Source organism: Rhyacophila brunnea, unplaced genomic scaffold, assembly GCF_057557595.1.
Source record: "Rhyacophila brunnea isolate RB1 unplaced genomic scaffold, BYU_Rbru_1.0 scaffold_16, whole genome shotgun sequence".
Lineage (NCBI taxonomy): Eukaryota > Metazoa > Arthropoda > Insecta > Trichoptera > Rhyacophilidae > Rhyacophila > Rhyacophila brunnea.
In genome coordinates, this window is record NW_028232816.1 from 1,779,470 (window position 1) to 1,807,294 (window position 27,825).

General features: G+C 32.7%; 2 protein-coding genes across 2 annotated transcripts; one reads left to right on the top strand and one right to left on the bottom strand.

Annotated features, from left to right (window-relative positions):
* Nucleotides 1–2,917: 2,917 nt before the first annotated feature.
* LOC147074157 (uncharacterized) lies at nt 2,918–8,156 on the bottom strand. The gene is made up of 4 exons (XM_085943897.1): nt 8,016–8,156; nt 7,593–7,745; nt 4,827–4,979; nt 2,918–3,166 (listed from the first exon to the last, which is right to left on the bottom strand). The coding sequence occupies exons 1-4, from the start codon at nt 8,154–8,156 to the stop codon at nt 2,918–2,920; spliced, it is 696 nt and encodes a 231-aa protein (XP_085800023.1).
* Nucleotides 8,157–8,671: 515 nt separating this feature from the next.
* On the top strand, nt 8,672–26,993 carry LOC147074158 (uncharacterized). The gene is made up of 8 exons (XM_085943841.1): nt 8,672–8,877; nt 9,172–9,321; nt 11,478–11,657; nt 17,774–17,923; nt 20,080–20,259; nt 23,056–23,878; nt 24,220–24,634; nt 24,804–26,993. Exons 1-7 carry the CDS (start codon nt 8,731–8,733, stop codon nt 24,231–24,233), a joined length of 1,644 nt encoding a protein of 547 aa, XP_085799967.1. The 5' UTR covers nt 8,672–8,730; the 3' UTR covers nt 24,234–24,634; nt 24,804–26,993.
* The last annotated feature ends 832 nt before the right edge of the window (nt 26,994–27,825 follow it).

The following is a 27,825-nucleotide window of genomic DNA, read 5'->3' on the forward strand; positions in this document are numbered from 1 at the left end:
ACTATTATAACCATAACAAGGCAAAACTTTAATAATTATTAAGAGGAGCATGCATACAACTTTAAATAACACCAATAATTCACAGACATAAACCAAAATACGATGACAGTTGTACATTTTTTTTTGTATTTAGTGACGTCACACGTATTACGATTTAATTAAGGAGATGTCTTTACCTACCTACCAGTGCAACCATTCTATACACAAGAATGATATCGGCAACTATCGAGTGTAGTTTTTCATTTTTTTTGTATAGAAGTATTAGCACTTATTGTAACAATTGCAAGAAGTTTGTTGTAATTGTTACAATACGTGCTATGTTTTAACAGCACGTCTCTGTGTTAAATTTTATAGCGGAATAGCCAGTTTTGACTGTTTAGACTTCTAACTTATTGTAATTGTTACAAAACGTGCTAATACTTCGATATAAAAATGAAAACTACCCTCGATAGCAATCTTATGTACAGAATAGATGTGCAAAGGCATTTAGCGCAAAAATACGAAGCTTGCACACATTTACATTGTTACAAAAATCGATGTTTTTTTAAAACAAATATATAAAGTATTAAAATTTGCCAAAAATCTGTTAAGTGTATCATAGAAAACTTAATAAACTAAATTTTAATAATATTAAAATGTTACCAACCTAATAATAAGATGGACTCCTTTGACAAATTCATATTTTACAATATTTTTTACAATTGTAAGTTTACTTAAGACCAAAATAAAAAATATTTTTGTTTTCAATGTCTTTAGATACATAATTATTGATTAATACAGTTGAAATTGTAAATTATCAAAAAAAAAATGTCTATCACCTTAAACCTTCCAAAACCAAACCATAACAGAATATATTTTTCCAAAAAATACTCATCTATCTATAAAATATCTATAATTATGCCATATTCATAATTAAAATAAGATATTTTATAGATAGAATAATATTTTTATCGATTATAGTATGGTTGGGCAGGGCATCAAAATTAAAAAAAAAATAACAAACAACATGTGTGATATGTATTTCTAATTCAACGAAAACAAATAAATATAATGAAAAAGTGTGCACAATATTTTCGGATCGGCCAAATAAAGCTATAAATTAGCTAACAGTCCCACGATGGCCACGTGGCTTAAGCGTCGGCTTATAGCGTCGTGAGTCCAGGATCTAATCCTGGATCTAGCATGTACATATATTGTTTTTAGATTTGTGTAGGGTCAGAGTATGGATTTGACAGGTTAAGCAAGTGGCTGACATCCGTTACTCGTAAAAACAAAATCTGTTGGAGGTCCATGTGTTCCTCCTAGGATCGTATATGGTTTTAAAAAAGCAACTAGCTTACGGTAATGGAGTTAGATACATTTCAATTGATGTCACTAAGACGTAACATCTACTTACACGAATCCAAAATACACCACAAAAAAACGAGGTTTCTTAGAGCAAGTAGGTTTGAAGTATTCAAAAACTGTACTTAGCACAGAAACAATAATTATTATTGTATGGTTTAAAATAATATTACATACGGTTACATATTATAATGTCGCTATAGAATGGGCTACAAAAATATTATTTGTTTACGTTATCGGTGGATGATAAAAATGACGTACCTGCGCACGTTCGGTCCTTTCTCGACTGACTATTATTTCGAAGTCTTTACTACAGATACTTTATCCTAGCTAATTAGTGAACGGGTAGCCAACGCCTTTATTGATACAATATATTTTATTTAAATTATATCCCAAAAATGAGGTTTTTTTTAATAATAAGGAAATATGCACCCAGAAGTTATGCATGATTAATTATATCACATTCAAACGGCCTTATCTGAATACGCCAATTGCAGAATGACGCATTTTGTGTGTTTTCATGTAACTTCGATGTCTGCATGAATAATTGCATTTATCACATTTAAATGGCTTTTCACCAGTATGAGTCATTTTGTGTGTTTTCATGTTACTTGATTGTTTGCATGAGTAATTGCATTTATCACAGTTAAAAGGCTTTTCACCAGAATGAGTCATTTTATGTGTTTTCATGCTACCAGAAGTCGTGCACAAGTAATTGCATTTATCACAGTTAAATGGCTTTTCACCAAAATGAGTCATTTTGTGTGTTTTCATGTGACATGGATGTCTGCATGAATAATAGCATTTATCACATTCAAATGGCTTTTCACCAGAATGAGTCATTTTGTGCGTTTTCATGTAACTTGGATGTCTGCATAAATAATTGCATTTATTACATTTAAATGGCTTTTCACCAGAATGAGTCATTTTGTGTATCTTTATGGCACCTGACTGTCTGCATGAGTAATTGCACTTATCACATTTGAATGGTTTTTCACTAGAATGTGTCATATTGTTCTTTTTCATGCTATCAGACGTCGTACATAAGTAATTGCATGTGTCACATTTAAATGGTTTTTCACCGGAATGACTCATTTTGTGTGTTTTCATGGTACATGAATCTCTGCATGAGTAATTGCACTTATCACATTTAAAAGGTTTTTCAGTAGAATGGGTCCTTTTATGTCATTTCATGTGACTAGACCTTGTGCATGAGTAAATGCAAATACCACATTTAAATGGTTTTTTACAAGAATGAGTCAATTCGTGTCTTTTCATGCTACTTAACGTTGTATATGAGTAATTGCATTTATCACATTTAAATCGTTTTTCACTAGAATGACTCATTTTGTGTGTTTTCATGACATCTGACCGTTTGCATAAATAATTGCATTTATCACAGTTAAATGGCCTTTCACCAGAATGAATCAATTTGTGTTTTTTCTTTTGACCAGATTGCTTGCATGAGTAATTGCATATATCGCACTTAAATGGCTTTTCGCAAAACTGAGTCACTTTGAGTGAGTTCATGACTTGACTAGGATGAAATCTTGTTAAATGACCATCGTCACATTTAACCAGCCTTGAAACGGAATCGGTTAATAACCACTAATAATTCTGTATTTTCCATATTCGGTTGAAAAATATCACATTTACTATTGCGACAGGTGACATCTTTGTACCTTTCAACATATTCCTCTAGTTCTTTCTTAATGTTTTGTTCCTCAATGTGTAGGTCTTCGCTAGACACTTGTGTTTCAGTCACGTCCCAGGACGATATAAGACATGCAACATTGGCCGGTACAGTGCTTCTAGCGATAATCTAAAAAAACATATAAAGTATTACTAAATTAAGAGATTTATAAATAACAAATCATTATAAGTAAAAGATCCAAGTAGAAATATTGTACTTAGACACGGTGTTAGCGAACTTTTTACGTAGGTACGCGTGTCAAATATTTCCAAATATATTCTTTTGATTGCCTGACGTGGCGTTTTTATTGGGAAAAAATGAAAAAGTAGTTTTTAAGAATTCTCTTAAAAATGGTTTAAAAATTACAATGAGAGATTCTATCTTTCATCGTGATTCTAGACGAAGGCATATTTTTATTCTTTAAATATATTTTTCCTTGTTTTCAAATTTTTCAAATAGGTCGTGGGCGCATTTTAACTACGTTTCTTTTATAGATTTCCCATAACTGAACGGTTTTGACTGTCTGTCAGAATTACTAAATAATATATTAAAAACTGTAGAATATTTCGTGATTATTTTTTAATAGTATATATAAGTAGTTATTTATATTTATTTGTAAAACTTTTTTGTATTTTTTTGAAGTTACTTCTTTTGGCGCGTTTGGGAAAACGGAACAGAGTGTATTTTTCGCATGTGACGCGCCGATATAACACTTTTTGCGTGTGACCGGACGCGATGTAACACATAATTCTTATAATTAATATTGCATTCGGGTTGCGTAATACTTTGAAATATTTATCGTTGTGTTAAGCGGATTCAAATTTGTTTCTGATAAATTTCCTAACGTTATTCATAAAACTTCGTTTACATTGGAGTGTAAATTTATTTTTCATTGTATTGATTGTGTTTAAAGATTTGAGGCTATATTAATGTAAGTATTATTTATGAGTAAAATTATATATCAATAACCAGCGGCGCTCCAATAATCGGCTCTTTTCTTGAGTGTGTAATTTAACAAGATACTTAAAATAGTAATAGTAAATATTATATATAATTATGGAGTGAAGCAATATTATTTTAAACCACCGGCGCTCTAATTAGCGGCGCTTCTTTGAGTGTGTAACAATATAATTAAAATGGTAATATTAAATAATATTAATTATTATGAAATGAATCCATAAACTAATACCAGTACTACTAATTTTAAACCAGCGGTGCTCCAATAACAGTTCTTTTTCTGAGTGTGTAATTTGACAACATAATTGAAGTAGTAAATTTTAAAAATAATAATAATTACGGAATGTAATAATTAAGTCCACAGAGTTCAGATTAATTAACAATATTAAATATATAGTGCTTGCGGCGTCCAGTCAATGGGCAGCGCCATCTGTGGCTCTCTTATCGCCGCTACAAATGGACTTTAATACGAAAATATAATCGGAAAATACGAAACGATTACAAACGATTGCTTTAGTTGATTTAAAAAAATAGAGCTGACAATTATTGGCATCCTCCAAGGTCGTGCGATTTGATATCTCTGGATTATTTCTTGTAAAACTTCGTGGAGTCACTGGTTTATGCTGAATACCCAGTGGAAGCCAATATTGTTCGGGATATACGACCAGCAGTGCTCGAATAAATGACATCCAAATTGGATGACCAGAGTTTTCTTCGTTGAGAACAACTGCGGTGACCATATACATTTTAATGCCAAGTAGATATCGATGTTTTGAATATTAAAAAAAATGTTTAAAAGTTGTGTTATTAGTGAACCTGTAAATGAACGTACCTGGTCCATTGGGCTGTATTGTTGATCGGATGAGCCGGGTTGAGGATTTTCATTATTGATTTGGCGAATTGCACCGTCAACAAATTCTTGTTTGATGATGACACCCTCATTATCATTCTCCGATCTTAAATTGATCAGGCTGTCTTCAAACTCCTGAAAATAGCAACATGATTAATAATATATAATAATATACGTGCATTCTTTGCTTTCAGTGGCCACCAATGTACGACTACATTTGGCAAGTGAATGTATACTCACCGAAAGACACTCCGGCTAACTGCATCACATTGCGAAATTGATTCTGCTTTTTGTAAACGTACAGCACATTGAGATCTATACGGTCGTAACTGCAAATAATATGATCTTGAGTAATTTGAGTTTGAATGTAAAATAATTATTAACTACAATTTAATTAATTGCAGTAGACTGCAGAAAATTGTACCATGATAAAATAATTTTGTGTACTTTATCCTACTGTAGTTCTTAAATATATAAATATATATTTTTTAATTATATTGTGGATTTTTGCAGTAACGGCCATATAGTTTGAGAATTGATGAACAAACTTGCAGATGCGGCTTCATCGTTTTAATATAAAATTATTGTTTTATATAAAAATTCTTTTATTATAGAAATAAAAAAAATAATAAATATAATATAAAACATAGAGAAATAAAAGAGAACAATAAAAATAACTAAATCATCAGTAGGGTTCGAAATTTAATTTATTTCAATGTCGGACGATTAAAAAAAATCGGTGTGTGTACTTATGTACGCACGTTTAAAGTTATACTTCTTTGGCATAACAAAACAAAAACAAAGCTTGTGATAACCTAGATTCTTCGACTAGCTCTTAATTATCTTGTTAAATTAGACACGTAAGAAAACGGGCGCTTATTGAAGCGCCGTTGGATTATTTCTATAAATTTTAACTTAAATTACTAAATTATATAATTATTTATAGTTTTTTTTATGTTTATTTTCTTATTTGTTTATAGAAAAACGAATTAGTGTTTTTTGCCAGAACACATTTTGTCTTTTTCAGCGGTATTGATTACACAAAGTGTTATTTAGTGTTTTCTACCAGGAGAAAAATGCAGAATAATCTAAAGCCATTGTCATAGTTTAAGGGAAAAATTTTAGTAGGTACGTAAAATTATCTAGGTATTTTTATAAAAAAAAATGAGATAGATATATACTACATAGTATATTCTTATAGAGAGTAGAGATTAAAAGTAGGTACATGTGTAAATAATGACAAGTAGAAGACATATTGATAGAGGGAATTTTAGAGTAACTATCATTGGTAGAAAAGTAGCATCGTTAGAGTCATCATCATCAGTCTCAATCAATACACTGCTGGATGAAGCCCTCTCCAAGCTGATTCCACTTCTCTTGGTCCTGTGCGTTGCGTTGCCACATACTCCCGCAGTACTTAACCATTTCATCGATCCAGCGGCCTCTAGGTCTATTTTGCGGACGTTTTGTACCTCTTGGGTACCACTGGATGACTACTACTGTCAATCGGTTGTCCCCTTTTCGAGCTATATATCCAGCCCATTTCCATTTGTGGTTTTTAGAGAACACTATTACATCGCAAACCCTTGTCTGTTTTCTTATACAATCATTCCGCTTTTTGTCATTTCGCGTTATGTCAAGCATGCACCTTCCTATACCACGCTGTGCTACTATATGTTTCTGGGTCTCTCTTTTACTTAGGGTCCATGTTTCACACGCACTTGTGATTACGGGAAGCACACACTGGTTTAACATTTTGCGCTTAAGGCACGGATCATTTTTGAAGACATTATTCAAACGGTGAACAGTTTTTTCCACCTACAGACACCTTGTTGTCCCAGAAAATATAAATTGAGTGACTACATATGGCTCTTGCAAACGAATCATAAAATAAATTGCATCTCTCATAATTATTCAGCAATGGCTTAATAGAAATGCTGCTACCGTGACTTTTCGTGTACCACTTGCTATCGTCTTAGGTAGATGAATTACAAAATAGACCGTGTAGGTATATCATATTGTGCAGGTGAATCAGAGGCGCGCTCGCGGTGCCCATCGAGGATGTGAGGAGTGAGTGCCACGTCGACTCCTCGGCATGGTGCTATATCTTTTCGTGCATACTATCGTCTCAGATAGACAAATTGCAAAACAAACTTTATGATTCTGACGAATCCGATGTACGCGCGGGATTCTCATCGAGTACCAAGTTACGGAGGTGAGGATTGGGAGTCACGGCCACTTCCCGACCTGGTACCATGACTTTTCGTGTATACTATCATCTCAAGTAGACAAATCACAGAAGAAAGTATGTCTCTCTGAACTCTGATTATGTATACGGGTTGTTAGGTAACGCACCTGGACTACATGTACCTAAATAATATTTTTAATGTATTTTATACATCAGTGGCTTGTTGTCGATTTTGAATATAAAACAATAAATGAAAAAATAAAAGGACGGTGATAATTAAAAGCAATATTTATAATTGCTTATCAGGTTCTGTCAAACTCTCAGATCATATTGTTTTATGTCATAATGTCATCGCAGCATTATTATACTGCTACAAACAATAATGTTATGACAAAAGTACTTTCTGACAGAATAGGTCGATCGGTCATCATCAGTGACAGACATCACATTCAAATACTGAAGGTCAATGCATCCACTCACACTATACCTACCAGATAAATAGGTTAGTGAAATGGTTGTACGAAGCCAAATGAAGAAAATATCGCATAATATACAATTACCTGCTGTAATGGTCCGTTATCTGAATCCGAACATCCAGGTGATGGATCTTCATCATGGTATGGGTGTTTTGCGTCTGCAACGAACTCTCGTTTAACGTCAACCAGCTGGAGGTCAATCTCGGGTTTAATTTCAGTGAGATGCGTTGCTGAATACTGAAGAAAACATTATGCATTTTTGTAATCATATAAAAAAAAAACAATCTTGAGGTCGCGTAGGTACCTATTTTATAGCAACACTTACTTATATAATTGACGTATGTAGCTGTCTAAATGAGAGTATGTCAAAAGGTTTTTAACAGAAAGTTTGACATCCTCGTAAATTCTTAAACAATTTGTACAAAATATAAACTAATCGTAGGTATTCTGCTAAAACAATAATATTATAAAAAATCGCAGGAAAGGACCTAATAAATAAAAACTAACCTCAAAATCGCAACTGAAATCGTCTGTGTTCTCCTGCTTTATATAGGTGCGCGTGTCATTACTGTTGTGATGGCTAGTCGTAACACCAAACTTGTCTTCAGTACCAGATTGGTCACCATCACATTCTCGCTTGACTTCCATGTTTGTGTATCAACAATTGTATACAATGTGCTAGAGACAACTTGACAACTTTCTATTCTGTTGTAGTATTATAAATGTACGTGTTGCCAAAATGCAGTTGATAATATTCCGTCATAACTGATAAATAATAAAGTACCTATTGAATTTTGTAGGTATTATGGTACAGATGCTAATGTCAAGAACACCGACTAAACGTAGAACTTTTATCGTAACTAAAACGTATGTCCTGTCGCTGGAGAGTAGCAGAGAGTGGAGCCGTCACGAAAAAGACATCGCCAGTGTTTACACTATAGGAGAAAAAAGATTCAATTTGATTTAATTGTCATTAGTTATTATATACCGAGATGCGCTGTTCTCGTTATGATTGAGGAAATGCTGACGATCATTTTCGTACCATTGTTTTGTTTAGACAACAAAACATACATATTATTAAATTGTGTCACCGGTGTATTTTTATTATAATGTAGTTTTCACGGAAATACTTTTCAGTATTGCGGCAACACTTTTCTAATATTACCTTGAAAGGATCCTGTCTGTCACGTAACACGTTGTTTCTGGAATATATACCCTTAACATGGATGTAAAGCAAGATTACGATGGAGAACACTCCGATATAGAAGGCAGGCCCTTGTTTGACACGCTGACTAGCCATCCAAATAACCCGGACCCTCGCATTCATGTAACGCAAGAGAATGCGGACGTTTCAAGTTGCAATTTCGAGGTTAGTTTTTGGAAACTAAATTCTTTTACAATCACTTTAGATTGAGAATAATAACGATAAGTATACAATTATAATAATATGTTGATTTTTTACAAACTATGTAAGGACATTCGATGACATCAAACTTTGTTTCAAAAGAATACTTGACAGCTATAATACATCTGTGATATAATAGGTTAGGTTAGGTTATCTACTAATTTATGTTAAATATAAATATATTACATTGTTTTATGGATGTTACGATAACTGAAACTGGTTTTACCGTGTTTACAAAATACAATAATTGTTTTTCAGTGCCTAATGGCTGACCTCTCTAATATAAAATCTGTAACAGATGATCAACAAGCCGTCGTCAAGCGCGAGATTATTGAAGATGTTTCACACCCAATATATAATGATGAATACCCTCAACCGGGTTGTTCGCATTCAGATTACAGGCCAATTGTAAGTAGACATAATGTATGCTGTCTTATATAGAAGGTTGTAATTTGCAAATGAATCTTTGAAACTTATTACGCCTTTATTAATTCGCTCCAACTTGTTTCATTTGTTGGTTTTAGCTTACACTAATAATATATTAATATAATATATGTGTAGGTTTGTACATCTTTCGTTAAATCATGAGCATTTAATTATGATAATTTATACATCACAATCATTCGAATGTAAAGCAATTTTTAATGTGAATAGGTATCTTAAATTGCGATCCACTGTACGTTAAATTAATCTCCCGGAAGTGCCTTTTAAGTCATGCAAGGTAAGATATGTAAACAAAAAATAACGTTAATTTGTTCAATTGTTTATGTTACGCCGAATATGCGAAATTGACTATTACATGAAATGGGCAAAATTTTGGCTAATTCATGTAATAATTAAGCCTGTTGCCTTATTCATGAATTGGGTAAATTATCTGCCGACTACGTGAATTCGCCAGGGTATGGAATTCTTAAACTGTCAACATGACAGTAGAAAAAGTAAATTTAATTCGGATGGTTTTATTAGTTCTAATTGGACATAATATAATATTATTATTATTAGGTTAGGTTAGTTTAGGTTAGGTCTTGTAATTCTGAATTCAACTGAATGTCCTTTTTGAATTTAGCTAACAAGCGTCGACAAACTATCACAAACATACATTCGACCATTGCACGATTGATACCCAAGCACGAATCAAATCGCGAAAATACCTTTTAATAAAATTCTTCCGTTATCATATTATAGTTCTAGATTTTTTTTGCGCATAATAAATGGATATGATCGTCATTGTAGTTATTGATCGTCATATTTTTATATTATAATCAATGACATTTGACATATTTGGTTAGTTTGATTAGTTGCAAAAAACACCACCGGAGCGCGACCATTTATTTTGACCATAGATAATATACGTAAATTTTGACCAATGCATGAGCATTTGACACATTTAGTTTAGTTGCAAAAAACACCACCGTAGCGCTACTATCTAATTTGTTCAATGCATGAACTGGGCAGAAAAATTTACTGCCGAATTCACGCTATCGGCAGATATTTTGTCTAATACATGAATAAGGCAACGGGCTTGCATTTTTCTTGATTTAGGCAAATTGTTGCCCATTTCATGTAATAGTCAATTTCGCACATTCGGCGTAACATTTATAAAAAAAAATGCTTCCAGCAAAGAGGAGGTTTATTGCACGCATCCCGACGCGTAAGCTGCTCGGCCATCGTTACGTTATTAAGGTGATCATAAGTTATTTTATCAAAAAATATCAGGAATAAACATAGCACGGTTGCAGAGTGAACATATTTTATTGACATCAGTCAATTATGTAATCCAATCTTTGAATTTGCATTCAAAACTATATTAATTTTGTACAAAACAAATTACACATATTGTACCAAGACTTGTACCACAATAATTGTATCATATTATTCTGTTTTATGTATTTCCTTTTGGATGTTACTTTTTTATGTAGTTCTTTTTTTTGTTTTAACTTTTTACGGATTATTCTGTAACAATATTGAATTCGTATGTAATACCTTGGTAGGGGATGGGTATACTTATGACCATACATCAGTGAAACGGCAAATAATTTTCAACTATAGGCGCGACGAAATTTTGGACTCGCTGGCATTCGGAGAGCGAACGTCGAGGTGTGAATACGTCAATTTGTTTCGTGATGGCGACGGGGGTTTATTCTTAAATCGTGTAAAGATGACTAAAAACGTTACCTATTTACTTGAAAAAGAAAACATGTCAATGAATATATTATTATTGTTACTAATTTAAACGATAAACAGAACATTAAAAAGACGCATCTTGGATTTATATGACAAATTATATTTCGTTCGGCATGCGTCATTTGCACCGATGTATATCTAGATGATGTATAGATGATTAATTGCTGGCCTACTAATTACTTATTAATTATCACATTTAAATATCAATATTAATTATATCTAATGGCCAACTAATGCAAACGCGCCAGTCGCGGTGTCAGCACTAAATGAGTTGATGTCTTAAAATTCTGAAAATCATAAACGTTGAAAAAAAAGAACTCAAACGAAACAGTAGAAAACATAATTTAGAATTTATAATAACGATAATTTTGGCTTTCTAGGTTTCTAGTAAGGAATTTTTCACAAGGCATCACGATACAGATAGGAGGCAACAATCCTCGCCTGTTGGAATCGTAGATCAAGTGATGCAGTATTCAGAAGTGACGATAGACGAACAAAATATTAAAGAAGAAATCTTTAAAGCAAATACTCCGAAGGAACTTCGACTTATTCTGACAAGGGTAATATATTTCTCACGCATTAAATTTTTAGTATTTGCACAATTTTGGATGCGAAAGTGTCCTAAAAAGTCACAAATTGATTCACGCTAACATGATTGCTGATCAGCGACTAAGTCATCCTTATGCTTCAAATACACTCTATGACGATCGGTCATATATATCAGGTCTCCGAAACTGGTGTGCCGCGGCACACTGGTGTGCAGCGAGACGATGCTAGGTGTGCCGCGGCGCATTGTGTCAAAAAATGCTAATAATTTTGTATATTATACAATACTCACTTAATGGCCAAATTTGCGTGCATGGCTGGTTATATATTTGAGCACCTGAATAAAATTAATAAAAAAATGCAAAGTCAGAATGAAAATATATTGATATGCTTCACTACCATAGATATATTAAATAAATTCACTACCATTGAAAACAAGCAATGAATTTTGGGTCCGGCCCAAAAACTTATAACTTTGCTGCAAAAGAAATTTCATCATTACTGTCATACAATCAATATGAATTATGAATCAATATGGATTCGAAACCCTTTTGCAACCAATGCCGGAAATTTTATAGAAGCACTATAATTATATTCGTGAGGAATTTTGTTGAATTGAGGAACGACGTGACGCTAAAAATGAATTTCACCGATGTTCCATTGGGTATTTTCTGGATTTCGGTTAATAAAGAATATCCTCGGATTTCCGACAAGGCTATCGCAGTTCAGCTCCCATTTATACGACATATTACCTATGTGAGAAACTTTTTTCAACTCAAGCTATAATTAAAAATGATAAGCAGTCATACTTGACGAGTTCTCTTTCGTCAGAGCTCTAGTCTGGGGAGCCAGGCTCAGGGGGGGGGGGCGTTGCAGATCAACCAGATAAGTGAGATAAACACAAATTACAAATTTTCTCTAATGGTTAAAAAAATATATTACTACGGTGTACTAATATTTTTAAATATTTAATTGGGGAGTGTTTGTATTAATATATACAAAAATTAGCTAAAAATACAATGAATATCATTTATATTACCTCGAATACCATTTGAAAAACACTACCTACTTTAGAGTATCACACTGTCTTTAACCTTAGCGATAGGTAAGGGGCCCGCTTCAGCATGTGGGTGCATATTTTTATGTATAAATTGTTTTACCTGTGGTGTGCCGCGGAATTCTGGGAATACCTTTGGTGTGCCATGGGTGAGAAAAGGTTGCGGAGCACTGATATATATGTCGAAAAACCGAAAGTATATTTATAATATAAGAGTCATTTTTTGCGATCCGACTATCGCCTTTTGGCATCTTCAAACACCACCAATGGTGAATACAAAATGTCATCTGATACAATTAATTCCTGTTTATTTGGTAAATTTATATTTATGAATTTAAATTCAAATTCCATCAAGTACCCTTGGTCGATTTTATAATTTGATTATATATTGGATAATATGTAAATTAAAGTTTAAAAAAGACTTTTCGGTTCATATGGTGTGAATGTAGGTGTAGAATGTACGCTTCATAACTTTGCACCCCGGCTCTAGGATGGAAATGATGTACCTACTTAATATATTTTATTTTTATTATGTTTATATTTTTTTATTAAAGAAAACAAACAGTTACATAGACTAAAAATATGTATAAAATAGACTAGAAAAAGATATTGAACAAGCAAAGTTTCCAAATAAATTATAATAGTTATAGTTAATCATATTATAATTTAAATACAGAGAAATTAGATAAAGAGATAAATGAGAAAGAATATTGAATAATTATAGACAAAAAAAAACAGTTTTTATGTAGCTACCTTTATAAATATAAGTAAGATAAGTATACAATATTATATGTGCGTTAAGAATTATTGAATTTTAAAGATATTATTTTTACATAATATATATTTATTTAGAACTACATATTATATTAATACAAGTGAATATCATTTGATATAATTTTATGCGACGTAATAAAGAAAAGAGGCGTATCAGTGTAGTAAAAAGTGCAAAGTTATAAAACGTATACCTACTTTACATCACTTCGCACTATCTATGCTTTGTGAAAATAATACCACAAATACACCAGACGCGCGCGGTAAGCTCATGATGGTTTGAGACACTCGCTACTCGCTCGTTTACCGTGTCGGCGCCCGTCCATTCAGTGCGGACACCTCTATGCGCGCAGTATGGGAAGAGCCCGCCGCATGTACGATCTTGCCTGCGTCGAGCTAGACGCGCCAAAACAACACGCGCGAACACCCGTCCACGCGCATTGTCTACGGACACGTCGAGACGTGTTCATACGTTTGAGTTGCCCGCCCCGCCGCCGCCCCGCGCCCGCCAAACCACCACGGACGAGCACTAAATACGATGTCATAGGTGTCATACAATATGTATGTAAAAATGTTGGAATGGCATGGATTTGATCATAGACACTAAAACGCTCTTAGCATATATGTGCCCGATCGTCATATAGTCTATTTGAACCTTAAATTACATTAAATATAATATCCTCGCTATTATTTATATCTACAGGTAGCGTATTTAAGTTTTAAAATCAATGGACATAGGTATCTATTGTGTACCTTCAGACAGTCGACAGTGCCTAACATTTCATAATGATTTGTGGTATCTGGCCACCGCGGAGTTCTTGACGAAGTGCATTCTGTACGTCCAGTTTTGCGCCACTTTTTCGAACACTGCTGGCCGTATATTACAAATAGCACTTACAATCCTAGCCACTCAGGAATTATTCCATATTTGTCGAATCGCACGACTTTGGAAGCAAATTGACAGGGTCATATCATAAATAAATCTTATTCAATAAGTCGGTGGTTGCGGTCGTATCCTGATACGTAGTTTCATCCTGTTGACACCACATTCTGTCCGGATCAATGCCATACATATTTGCGACAGCAACAAATATCATTGATCATGGGCCAATGCCTTATGATCTCCATTGACCGTAACGCGAGCTCTCGCTTCTTTTTTAATAAATAAGGTTCGATGATTCTACCAGCATGTAAACCGCATAAGCTAGTGTTTTATTTTTATGTAAAGAAATCTCTAGGGCCTCTTCCAGATTAGACCCCATATGCGCCAATTTTGTTTATTAACAAACCCGTTTAGCCCAAAATAAACGTCAACGCTTAAGTAAAACAATTATATCTTTGAATCGCTGTTCGATCGTCACTCTATTCATGATTTGCCGGTCTAAATACTGATCATTGGGTCTATTCTATGCTTATCGACCGCTAAAGTGATAAAGTGAAAAATATTATCAAACTTAGGGTAGGTTTGTATCAAAATATTAGCACTTATTGTAACAATTACACGAAGCCGGTTTTTATTGTTGCAATAAGTGCTATATTTTAACAGCGCCTATCTTGCTGCTGTTAAAATATCGCACTTATTGCAACAATAAAAACCGGCTTCGTGTAATTGTTACAATAAGTGCTAATATTTTGATACAAACCTACCCTAAGTTTGATACTATTTATCAATTTAGTGTTCGATAAGTATAGAATAGACCCACAGAAGTGTCAAAAAGTATGCGCAGTATTACAGGTCAGTTTGACGATTAACCCTTTCGTATGTTCTATCTAATCAAAAAATAAAACTCTTTTTTTCGGTTGTGAAATCTTGAAAACAGAGAGGTAATGGTATTTCATGCGAATCGAGTTGAAATATCACGAAATCGGTGATTTAATGTAGTACCTAATTATAATATATCACCTGCCGTAAAATACAAAATCTTGATTGTCTTTCTCATCTTTACTAGTGCAGTGGATAAAAATTCACCTCTTAAGTAAGATATCCTTTGTCCACTTCTTGCATGTAGCGTGTATTTTTAGTATTGATAAGTGATTGCACCCCTCTCCCTACTATACTTTAGATTATACAATCAAAAGTTTATGGAAAACCTCACACTGCTATTCATTCATTAATGACCAATAGTTAATAGGCGAAAGCGGGATGTGCCGCAAGAGTGGGCAAGCCAAACGTTATTAATTTAATTTACAAATTAATTATAGTGATATTTAATAATAATATTCCAATTTCACGAAATATTGAAATCAACCGTAGAAAAAAATCCGTAGAACTGGATATAGTAATTTTGAGTTTCGTCGTCTAATAGTCATTCCCACACCCCACAACACTTTCTCCAATATGGAGTAGTATCGTGTAGTGAGTGTTCTATTAAATCATGTGGAATTTCGAAGTATGATAATATATTAAAATGTTGTTTATACTATTGATCGAGGTTGTCTGATGAGATTTCAATATTTTTTGTGACCTTTGTTTCGCCTTTAAGCTAGGCAGGTGACAGTCACCCAGATTCGACATGCTCAGCTATGTGATCTGGGGGTCACCTATGTGAGGATCTTGGAGTACATAGTGGAAACACTTGATGCTTGTGCTTCACTACAGTTATTTTAACGAATAAAACTCACGTTCAGTATAACGATATTTATTGTCAATGGTACTACTATTATTCTATGGTCAAGGTCACATATAATTTATATATTGTATAATATAGTTCTTAGAAAAACCGTAAAAAAAATATATATAGTTTATATTTATAATTATACGAACTTATTCGTAGAATTTTATAAATATTAAAGTCCAAATTTATTTATATATATTTATTTATTTAATTTTTATTAACCTATAAAAGTCTTATTAATGTCTTAATATTATAGAGTCGCTAATTAGAAAGTTGAAGAACCGCACACGTAATTAGGATGTACTCGCGGCCATCAGGTTTGACCATAAAAAGACAAGATACGCTGGGCGGATTAATGTTTTACCTCTCAAATAGTTACATCTTGAATAATAGAAGTTAATAGTTTACATACATTATGAACCCTTAGCTCATCGACTGGACTTGTAAGGATGCACGTTTAAACTTTATGGTTATATCTTCCAGTTTTGAGCTTTACAAACTATGATTTTTCATCTCTACTTATGTTCGGACATACTCGTCTAAATGATAGATACAAAGTTATAAAGGCTTAAGGTTATCTTAGTCTATTAGTTAATATTATTATGTTCGCCTTCTATCTATGTTTATATAAATCAATTATGGCATCACAAATAATTAATCTGCAAGGAAATTTTGATTAATTCTGTTTTAGCATTACGGTATTATCTCGTTCACTCGTGTGGAGTTTATCTATGGAAAATTGCCCACCTAGTGTGTGCTCTTTCCACTTACTGCACCTTATACTTCAAACAAAACGTATGTGGAAAATTGGCCGGAGCGCTGGCTCTGTCTGACATACGGAGTTATATAGCAATTATAAGAAAGAAAGCTTGCACTATATTAATAAATTTACGTAAACTTGCATAATGATAAAATATGCTGCTTTTTACATGATTCTATATAACAACTACGTATTCTGATACGTCATTTGATTATAATGTAATGGCAATTATATAATGATTATTAATTTAATCGAATCTATACATTGAGTAATGGCATATTAAATTTGCTCGGTGATCTTATGTTAACAATACAATTAAACATTTAAATACATATTATTTCGTTATGCATACGAGTAATACCTTTACATTTATTTAATTAATCCTATATACTATACTACATCTATAATACTTACCGCTTAGGTCGACTCTTGGCATCGACAGTCCATCCTGAGTAGTTGCTTAACCGGTCAGTATGAACTGCGGGACTTACTCTTTGGTTCTTACTTTGGTTTTGTTATGGGTGGTAAATGTAATTTTATTTATGACACGCTGACTAGCCATCCAAATAACCCGGACCCTCGCATTCATGTAACGCAAGAGAATGCGGACGTTTCAAGTTGCAATTTCGAGGTTAGTTTTTGGAAACTAAATTCTTTTACAATCACTTTAGATTGAGAATAATAACGATAAGTATACAATTATAATAATATGTTGATTTTTTACAAACTATGTAAGGACATTCGATGACATCAAAATTTGTTTCTAAAGAATACTTGACAGCTATAATACATCTGTGATATAATAGGTTAGGTTAGGTTATCTACTAATTTATGTTAAATATAATTATATTACATTGTTTTATGGATGTTACGATAACTGAAACTGGTTTTACCGTGTTTACAAAATACAATAATTGTTTCTTTCAGTGCCTAATGGCTGACCTCTCTAATATAAAATCTGAGACAGATGATCAACAAGCCGTCGTCAAGCGCGAGATTATTGAAGATGTTTCACACCCAATATATAATGATGAATACCCTCAACCGGGTTGTTCGCATTCAGATTACAGGCCAATTGTAAGTAGACATAATGTATGCTGTCTTATATAGAAGGTTGTAATTTGCAAATGCATCTTTGAAACTTATTACGCCTTTATTAATTCGCTCCAACTTGTTTCATTTGTTGGTTTTAGCTTACACTAATAATATATTAATATAATATATGTGTAGGTTTGTACATCTTTCGTTAAATCATGAGCATTTAATTATGACAATTTATACATTACAATCATTCGAATGTAAAGCAATTTTTAATGTGAATAGGTATCTTAAATTGCGATCCACTGTACGTTAAATTAATCTCCCGGAAGTGCCTTTTAAGTCATGCAAGGTAAAATATGTAAACAAAAAATAACGTTAATTTGTTCAATTGTTTATGTTACGCCGAATATGCGAAATTGACTATTACATGAAATGGGCAAAATTTTGGCTAATTCATGTAATAATTAAGCCTGTTGCCTTATTCATGAATTAGGTAAATTATCTGCCGACTACGTGAATTCGCCAGGGTATGGAATTCTTAAACTGTCAATATGACAGTAGAAAAAGTAAATTTAATTCGGATGGTTTTATTAGTTCTAATTGGACATAATATAATATTATTATTATTAGGTTAGGTTAGTTTAGGTTAGGTCTTGTAATTCTGAATTCAACTGAATGTCCTTTTTGAATTTAGCTAACAAGCGTCGACAAACTATCACAAACATACATTCGACCATTGCACGATTGATACCCAAGCACGAATCAAATCGCGAAAATACCTTTTAATAAAATTCTTCCGTTATCATATTATAGTTCTAGATTTTTTTTGCGCATAATAAATGGATATGATCGTCATTGTAGTTATTGATCGTCATATTTTTATATTATAATCAATGACATTTGACATATTTGGTTAGTTTGATTAGTTGCAAAAAACACCACCGGAGCGCGACCATTTATTTTGACCATAGATAATATACGTAAATTTTGACCAATGCATGAGCATTTGACACATTTAGTTTAGTTGCAAAAAACACCACCGTAGCGCTACTATCTAATTTGTTCAATGCATGAACTGGGCAGAAAAATTTACTGCCGAATTCACGCTATCGGCAGATATTTTGTCTAATACATGAATAAGGCAACGGGCTTGCATTTTTCTTGATTTAGGCAAATTGTTGCCCATTTCATGTAATAGTCAATTTCGCACATTCGGCGTAACATTTATAAAAAAAATTGCTTCCAGCAAAGAGGAGGTTTATTGCACGCATCCCGACGCGTAAGCTGCTCGGCCATCGTTACGTTATTAAGGTGATCATAAGTTATTTTATCAAAAAATATCAGGAATAAACATAGCACGGTTGCAGAGTGAACATATTTTATTGACATCAGTCAATTATGTAATCCAATCTTTGAATTTGCATTCAAAACTATATTAATTTTGTACAAAACAAATTACACATATTGTACCAAGACTTGTACCACAATAATTGTATCATATTATTCTGTTTTATGTATTTCCTTTTGGATGTTACTTTTTTATGTAGTTCTTTTTTTTGTTTTAACTTTTTACGGATTATTCTGTAACAATATTGAATTCGTATGTAATACCTTGGTAGGGGATGGGTATACTTATGACCATACATCAGTGAAACGGCAAATAATTTTCAACTATAGGCGCGACGAAATTTTGGACTCGCTGGCATTCAGAGAGCGAACGTCGAGGTGTGAATACGTCAATTTGTTTCGTGATGGCGACGGGGGTTTATTCTTAAATCGTGTAAAGATGACTAAAAACGTTACCTATTTACTTGAAAAAGAAAACATGTCAATGAATATATTATTATTGTTACTAATTTAAACGATAAACAGAACATTAAAAAGACGCATCTTGGATTTATATGACAAATTATATTTCGTTCGGCATGCGTCATTTGCACCGATGTATATCTAGATGATGTATAGATGATTAATTGCTGGCCTACTAATTACTTATTAATTATCACATTTAAATATCAATATTAATTATATCTAATGGCCAACTAATGCAAACGCGCCAGTCGCGGTGTCAGCACTAAATGAGTTGATGTCTTAAAATTCTGAAAATCATAAACGTTGAAAAAAAAGAACTCAAACGAAACAGTAGAAAACATAATTTAGAATTTATAATAACGATAATTTTGGCTTTCTAGGTTTCTAGTAAGGAATTTTTCACAAGGCATCACGATACAGATAGGAGGCAACAATCCTCGCCTGTTGGAATCGTAGATCAAGTGATGCAGTATTCAGAAGTGACGATAGACGAACAAAATATTAAAGAAGAAATCTTTAAAGCAAATACTCCGAAGGAACTTCGACTTATTCTGACAAGGGTAATATATTTCTCACGCATTAAATTTTTAGTATTTGCACAATTTTGGATGCGAAAGTGTCCTAAAAAGTCACAAATTGATTCACGCTAACATGATTGCTGATCAGCGACTAAGTCATCCTTATGCTTCAAATACACTCTATGACGATCGGTCATATATATCAGTGCTCCGAAACTGGTGTGCCGCGGCACACTGGTGTGCAGCGAGACGATGCTAGGTGTGCCGCGGCGCATTGTGTCAAAAAATGCTAATAATTTTGTATATTATACAATACTCACTTAATGGCCAAATTTGCGTGCATGGCTGGTTATATATTTGAGCACCTGAATAAAATTATTAAAAAAATGCAAAGTCAGAATGAAAATATATTGATATGCTTCACTACTATAGATATATTAAATAAATTCACTACCATTGAAAACAAGCAATGAATTTTGGGTCCGGCCCAAAAACTTATAACTTTGCTGCAAAAGAAATTTTATCATTACTGTCATACAATCAATATGAATTATGAATCAATATGGATTCGAAACCCTTTTGCAACCAATGCCGGAAATTTTATAGAAGCACTATAATTATATTCGTGAGGAATTTTGTTGAATTGAGGAACGACGTGACGCTAAAAATGAATTTCACCGATGTTCCATTGGGTATTTTCTGGATTTCGGTTAATAAAGAATATCCTCGGATTTCCGACAAGGCTATCGCAGTTCAGCTCCCATTTATACGACATATTACCTATGTGAGAAACTTTTTTCAACTCAAGCTATAATTAAAAATGATAAGCAGTCATACTTGACGAGTGATAAGAACTTCGGGTTCTCTTTCATCAGAGCTCTAGTCTGGGGGGCCAGGCTCAGGGGGGGGGGGGGGCGTGGCAGATCAACCAGATAAGTGAGATAAACACAAATTACAAATTTTCTCTAATGGTTAAAAAAATATATTACTACGGTGTACTAATATTTTTAAATATCCGATTGAAGAGTGTTTGTATTAATATATACAAAAATTAGCTAAATATACAATGAATATCATTTATAATATTAATACTTTCGACCGAAGGTACTTGATGGAATTTGAATTTAAATTGTAATGGATTCAAGCTCTGTACTATTCCATTTAAGTCGTTTTTTGCGACCCGGGTTTCGCCTTTCGGCATCTTCAGGCGTCGTGTACACTCACCAAAAACAAACACACACTGACAACGAACACTCTACCTTATATAGTAAAACAATACAATAAAGTAGGTAAAAACTCCATTACCTACCTATTTAGTCAGAAATTACATCAAAAAGTACAATAAACAAATTATGAATAATATTCTATGGTCAAGGTCACATATAATTTATATATTGTATAATATAGTTCTTAGAAAAACCGTAAAAAAATATATATAGTTTATATTTATAATTATACGAACTTATTCGTAGAATTAAATAAATATTAAAGTCCAAATTTATTTATATATATTTATTTATTTAATTTTTATTAACTTTTAAAAGTCTTATTAATGTCTTAATATTATAGAGTCGCTAATTAGAAAGTTGAAGAACCGCACACGTAATTAGGATGTACTCGCGGCCATCAGGTTTGACCATAAAAAGACGAGATACGCTGGGCGGATTAATGTTTTACCTCTCAAATAGTTACATCTTGAATAATAGAAGTTAATAGTTTACATACATTATGAACCCTTAGCTCATCGACTGGACTTGTAAGGATGCACGTTTAAACTTTATGGTTATATCGTCCAGTTTTGAGCTTTACAAACTATGATTTTTCATCTCTACTTATGTTCGGACATACTCGTCTAAATGATAGATACAAAGTTATAAAGGCTTAAGGTTATCTTAGTCTATTAGTTAATATTATTATGTTCGCCTTCTATCTATGTTTATATAAATCAATTATGGCATCACAAATATTTAATCTGCAAGGAAATTTTGATTTATTCTGTTTAAGCATTACGGTATTATCTCGTTTACTCGTGTGGAGTTTATCTATGGAAAATTGCCCACCTAGTGTGCGCTCTTTCCACTTACTGCACCTTATACTTCAAACAAAACGTATGTAGAAAATTGGCCGGAGCGCTGGCTCTGTCTGACATACGGAGTTATATAGCAATTATAAGAAAGAAAGCTTGCACTATATTAATAAATTTACGTAAACTTGCATAATGATAAAATATGCTGCTTTTTACATGATTCTATATAACAACTACGTATTCTGATACGTCATTTGATTATAATGTAATGGCAATTATATAATGATTATTAATTTAATCGAATCTATACATTGAGTAATGGCATATTAAATTTGCTCGGTGATCTTATGTTAACAATACAATTAAACATTTAAATACATATTATTTCGTTATGCATACGAGTAATACCTTTACATTTATTTAATTAATCCTATATACTATACTACACCTATAATACTTACCGCTTAGGTCGACTCTTGGCATCCACAGTCCATCCTGAGTAGTTGCTTAACCGGTCAGTATGAACTGCGGGACTTACTCCTTGGTTCTTACTTTGGTTTTGTTATGGGTGGTAAATGTAATGTTATTTAGCGACTCAATTTATTATAAGGCAGTTATGTCGTCAAAATTTCACCTCCAAGAACACAGGTGTCACAGACCTATGCACACTCTCCAATGACACTATTATCATTTTACTCTCATTTCGTTATTTAAAAATGTCGGCAGATGCTGAAAAGCAAAGTGAAAACATATATCAAATGGAATATTATAACACATAACAATTTTATTGATAATATTGTACTTTTTTCTAGGTTTCTACCAAGGGATTTTTCTCAGAGCATCACGATACAGGCGACAGTCAACAAAACTCAGATGATGGAATCCAGGATAGAATGATGCAGTATTCAAAAGTCACGATAGATGAGAAAGACATTAAAAAAGAAATCTCAGAACGAGATACGCCGAAGGAACTTCGCCTTATATTAAGAAGGGAAATCCATTTCTCACGTAATTTGATTTGCTGCATTTGTAGCGCAGTCTTTGGTAGCAGAAGTGCTCTAAAAACTCACAAAATTACTCACACGGACGTAATTGATGATCAAAATCAAGTCACAGTATTTTCTCAACATAGTAATATTAAAGGAAATAAAAATGTAAGTACTGGTGAAAATACTTATAAATGCAGTGTATGTTCATACAGATGCTTCCGACTTGATCATCTTAAGATTCATAAAATGACACATACTGGTGAAAAACCTTATAAATGCAGTGTATGTTCATACAGATGCTTCCGACTTGATCATCTTAAGATACATAAAATGACACATACTGTTGAAAAACCCTTTAAATGCAATGTATGTTTATATAAATATTCGAAATCTAGTCAGCTCAAAACACATAAAATGACACATACTGGTGAAAAACCTTATAAATGCAGTGTATGTTCATATAGATGCTCGCAACTTGGAAATCTTAAAGCACATAAAATGACACATACTGGTGAAAAACCTTATAAATGTAATGTATGTTCATATAGATGCTTGCGACTTGGTGATCTTAAAAAACATAAAATGACACATACTGGTGAAAAACCTTATAAATGCAATGTATGTTCATATAGATGCTCGCGAATTGGTAATCTCAAAGAACATGAAACGAGACATAGTGGTGAAAAACCTTATAAATGCAATATATGTTCATATAGATGCTCGAAGCATGTAAATCTCAAAACACATAAAATGACACATACTGGTGAAAAACCCTTTAAATGCGATGTTTGTTCTTATAAATCCTCGACTTCTAGTAATCTCAAATCACATAAAATGACACATACTCGTGAAAAACCTTATAAATGCGGTGTATGTTCATATAGATGCTTGCAACTTGGTGATCTTAAGATACATAAAATGACACATACTGTTGAAAAACCCTTTAAATGCAATGTATGTTTATATAAATATTCGAAATCTAGTCAGCTCAAAACACATAAAATGACACATACTAGTGAAAAACCTTATAAATGCAGTGTATGTTCATATAGATGCTCGCAACTTGGAAATCTTAAAGCACATAAAATGACACATACTGGTGAAAAACCTTATAAATGCAATGTATGTTCATATAGATGCTCGCGAATTGGTAATCTCAAAGAACATGAAACGAGACATAGTGGTGAAAAACCTTATAAATGCAATGTATGTTCATATAGATGCTTGAAACATGTAAATCTCAAAACACATAAAATGACACATACTGGTGAAAAACCCTTTAAATGCGATGTTTGTTATTATAAATCTTTGACTTCTAGTAATCTCAAAGCACATGAAATGACACATACTGGTGAAAAACCCTTTAAATGCGATGTTTGTTATTATAAATCCTCGACTTCTAGTAATCTCAAAACACATAAAATGACACATACTCGTGAAAAACCTTATAAATGCGGTGTATGTTCATATAGATGTTTGCGACTTGGTGATCTTAAGATACATAAAATGACACACACTGTTGAAAAGCCCTTTAAATGCAATGTATGTTTATATAAATATTCGAAATCTAGTCAGCTCAAAACACATCAAATGACACATACTAGTGAAAAACCTTATAAATGCAGTGTATGTTCATATAGATGCTCGCAACTTGGAAATCTTAAAGCACATAAAATGACACATACTGGTGAAAAACCTTATAAATGTAATGTATGTTCATTTAGATGCTTGCGACTTGGTGATCTTAAAAAACATAAAATGACACATACTGGTGAAAAACCTTATAAATGCAATGTATGTTCATATAGATGCTCGCGAATTGGTAATCTCAAAGAACATGAAACGAGACATAGTGGTGAAAAACCTTATAAATGCAATGTATGTTCATATAGATGCTTGAAACATGTAAATCTCAAAACACATAAAATGACACATACTGGTGAAAAACCCTTTAAATGCGATGTTTGTTATTATAAATCTTCGACTTCTAGTAATCTCAAAGCACATAAAATGACACATACTGGTGAAAAACCCTTTAAATGCGATGTTTGTTATTATAAATCCTCGACTTCTAGTAATCTCAAAACACATAAAATGACACATACTCGTGAAAAACCTTATAAATGCGGTGTATGTTCATATAGATGTTTGCGACTTGGTGATCTTAAGATACATAAAATGACACACACTGTTGAAAAGCCCTTTAAATGCAATGTATGCTTATATAAATATTCGAAATCTAGTCAGCTCAAAACACATAAAATGACACATACTAGTGAAAAACCTTATAAATGCAGTGTATGTTCATATAGATGCTCGCAACTTGGAAATCTTAAAGCACATAAAATGACACATACTGGTAAAAAACCTTATAAATGTAATGTATGTTCATTTAGATGCTTGCGACTTGGTGATCTTAAAAAACATAAAATGACACATACTGGTGAAAAACCTTATAAATGCAATGTATGTTCATATAGATGCTCGCGAATTGGTAATCTCAAAGAACATGAAACGAGACATAGTGGTGAAAAACCTTATAAATGCAATATATGTTCATATAGATGCTCAAAGCATGTAAATCTCAAAACACATAAAATGACACATACTGGTGAAAAACCCTTTAAATGCGATGTTTGTTCTTATAAATCCTCGACTTCTAGTAATCTCAAATCACATAAATTGACACATACTCGTGAAAAACCTTATAAATGCGGTGTATGTTCATATAGATGCTTGCAACTTGGTGATCTTAAGATACATAAAATGACACATACTGTTGAAAAACCCTTTAAATGCAATGTATGTTTATATAAATATTCGAAATCTAGTCAGCTCAAAACACATAAAATGACACATACTAGTGAAAAACCTTATAAATGCAGTGTATGTTCATATAGATGCTCGCAACTTGGAAATCTTAAAGCACATAAAATGACACATACTGGTGAAAAACCTTATAAATGTAATGTATGTTCATATAGATGCTTGCGACTTGGTGATCTTAAAAAACATAAAATGACACATACTGGTGAAAAACCTTATAAATGCAATGTATGTTCATATAGATGCTCGCGAATTAGTAATCTCAAAGAACATGAAACGAGACATAGTGGTGAAAAACCTTATAAATGCAATGTATGTTCATATAGATGCTTGAAACATGTAAATCTCAAAACACATAAAATGACACATACTGGTGAAAAACCCTTTAAATGCGATGTTTGTTATTATAAATCTTCGACTTCTAGTAATCTCAAAGCACATAAAATGACACATACTGGTGAAAAACCCTTTAAATGCGATGTTTGTTATTATAAATCCTCGACTTCTACTAATCTCAAAAAACATAAAATGACACATACTGGTGAAAAACCTTTTAAATGAAATGTATGTTCGTATAAATCCTCGACATCTATTCATCTCAAAACACATATAATAACACATACTGGTAAAAAAAACTTTATGAATGCAATGTATGGTCATATGGATGTCCGCAACTCGGTCATCGTAAGTCTAAAGTGACACATACTGGTGAAAAACCTGATAAACGCAAAATATGTTTATATAGATGCTTGCATCTTGTTCATCTCTAAACACATAAATTACACATAGTGGTGTAAAACCGCCTTATGCAATTTATATTTATATAGATGCTCAGAACATGGTGATCTTAAGAGACAAAAAATGACACGTACTAGTAAAAAAAACCTCATAAATGCAATGTATGTTCATATAGATGCTCGACATTTATATTCATCTTAAAAAAAAAAAATGACACATACTGGTGAAAAACCTTACAAATGCAGTGTATGTTCATATAGATGCTCGCGACTTGGTGATCTTAAGATACATAAAATTACACATATTGGTGAAAAACCTTATAAATGCAATATATCTACGTTTATGTCGAAGCTCGACAGCTAGTAGTCTTAAAAAACACAAAGACATACTAGTGTTATAGCTTTCTTATTATAACGTATGTTCGTATAGATACTCGCAAACTTATCCATTATTTTATATTTATGTCATGACGTTTATGAAGACGTACCACTTATGCAGTCTGTCAAACATCATGTTGGTAGTATTGGCCACTGGTATTTATGTGACAAATTAGTATTTATGGCATTGACACTAGGGAATTCAATCACAGGATCCCTCCCGGACAATTTTCGATACCTATGAATTTCGTAATTGTAAACATTATCCCGAATCTTTCGGGGTTTATTTTTTCATCAATCACAATCAATCGGTATGTATACAAAATCATTATGTTAGTGACGTGTATGTACCTGCACACGTAACATGTGGAATCACCGTTTGCATGCGGATGATAAATAACTAGAGAGGATATGACCTATTGTTGTAGGTTGTGAAGATATAACGTATATTATTTGTATTTAGAAAATTACTTCGTGTGTGTGATAATATAATTTTCGGGGCACGATTAAATGAAACAGTTTTGATATGGATTGTTATATTGTCCTAAAACATTTAAGATTAACATTAATTAAATTTTATGCGGAGTTGCTCGCATGATTGACTGTACTGTTGAAGGCCGGATTTGCAACTGAATTGTTGACTCGTTTCATT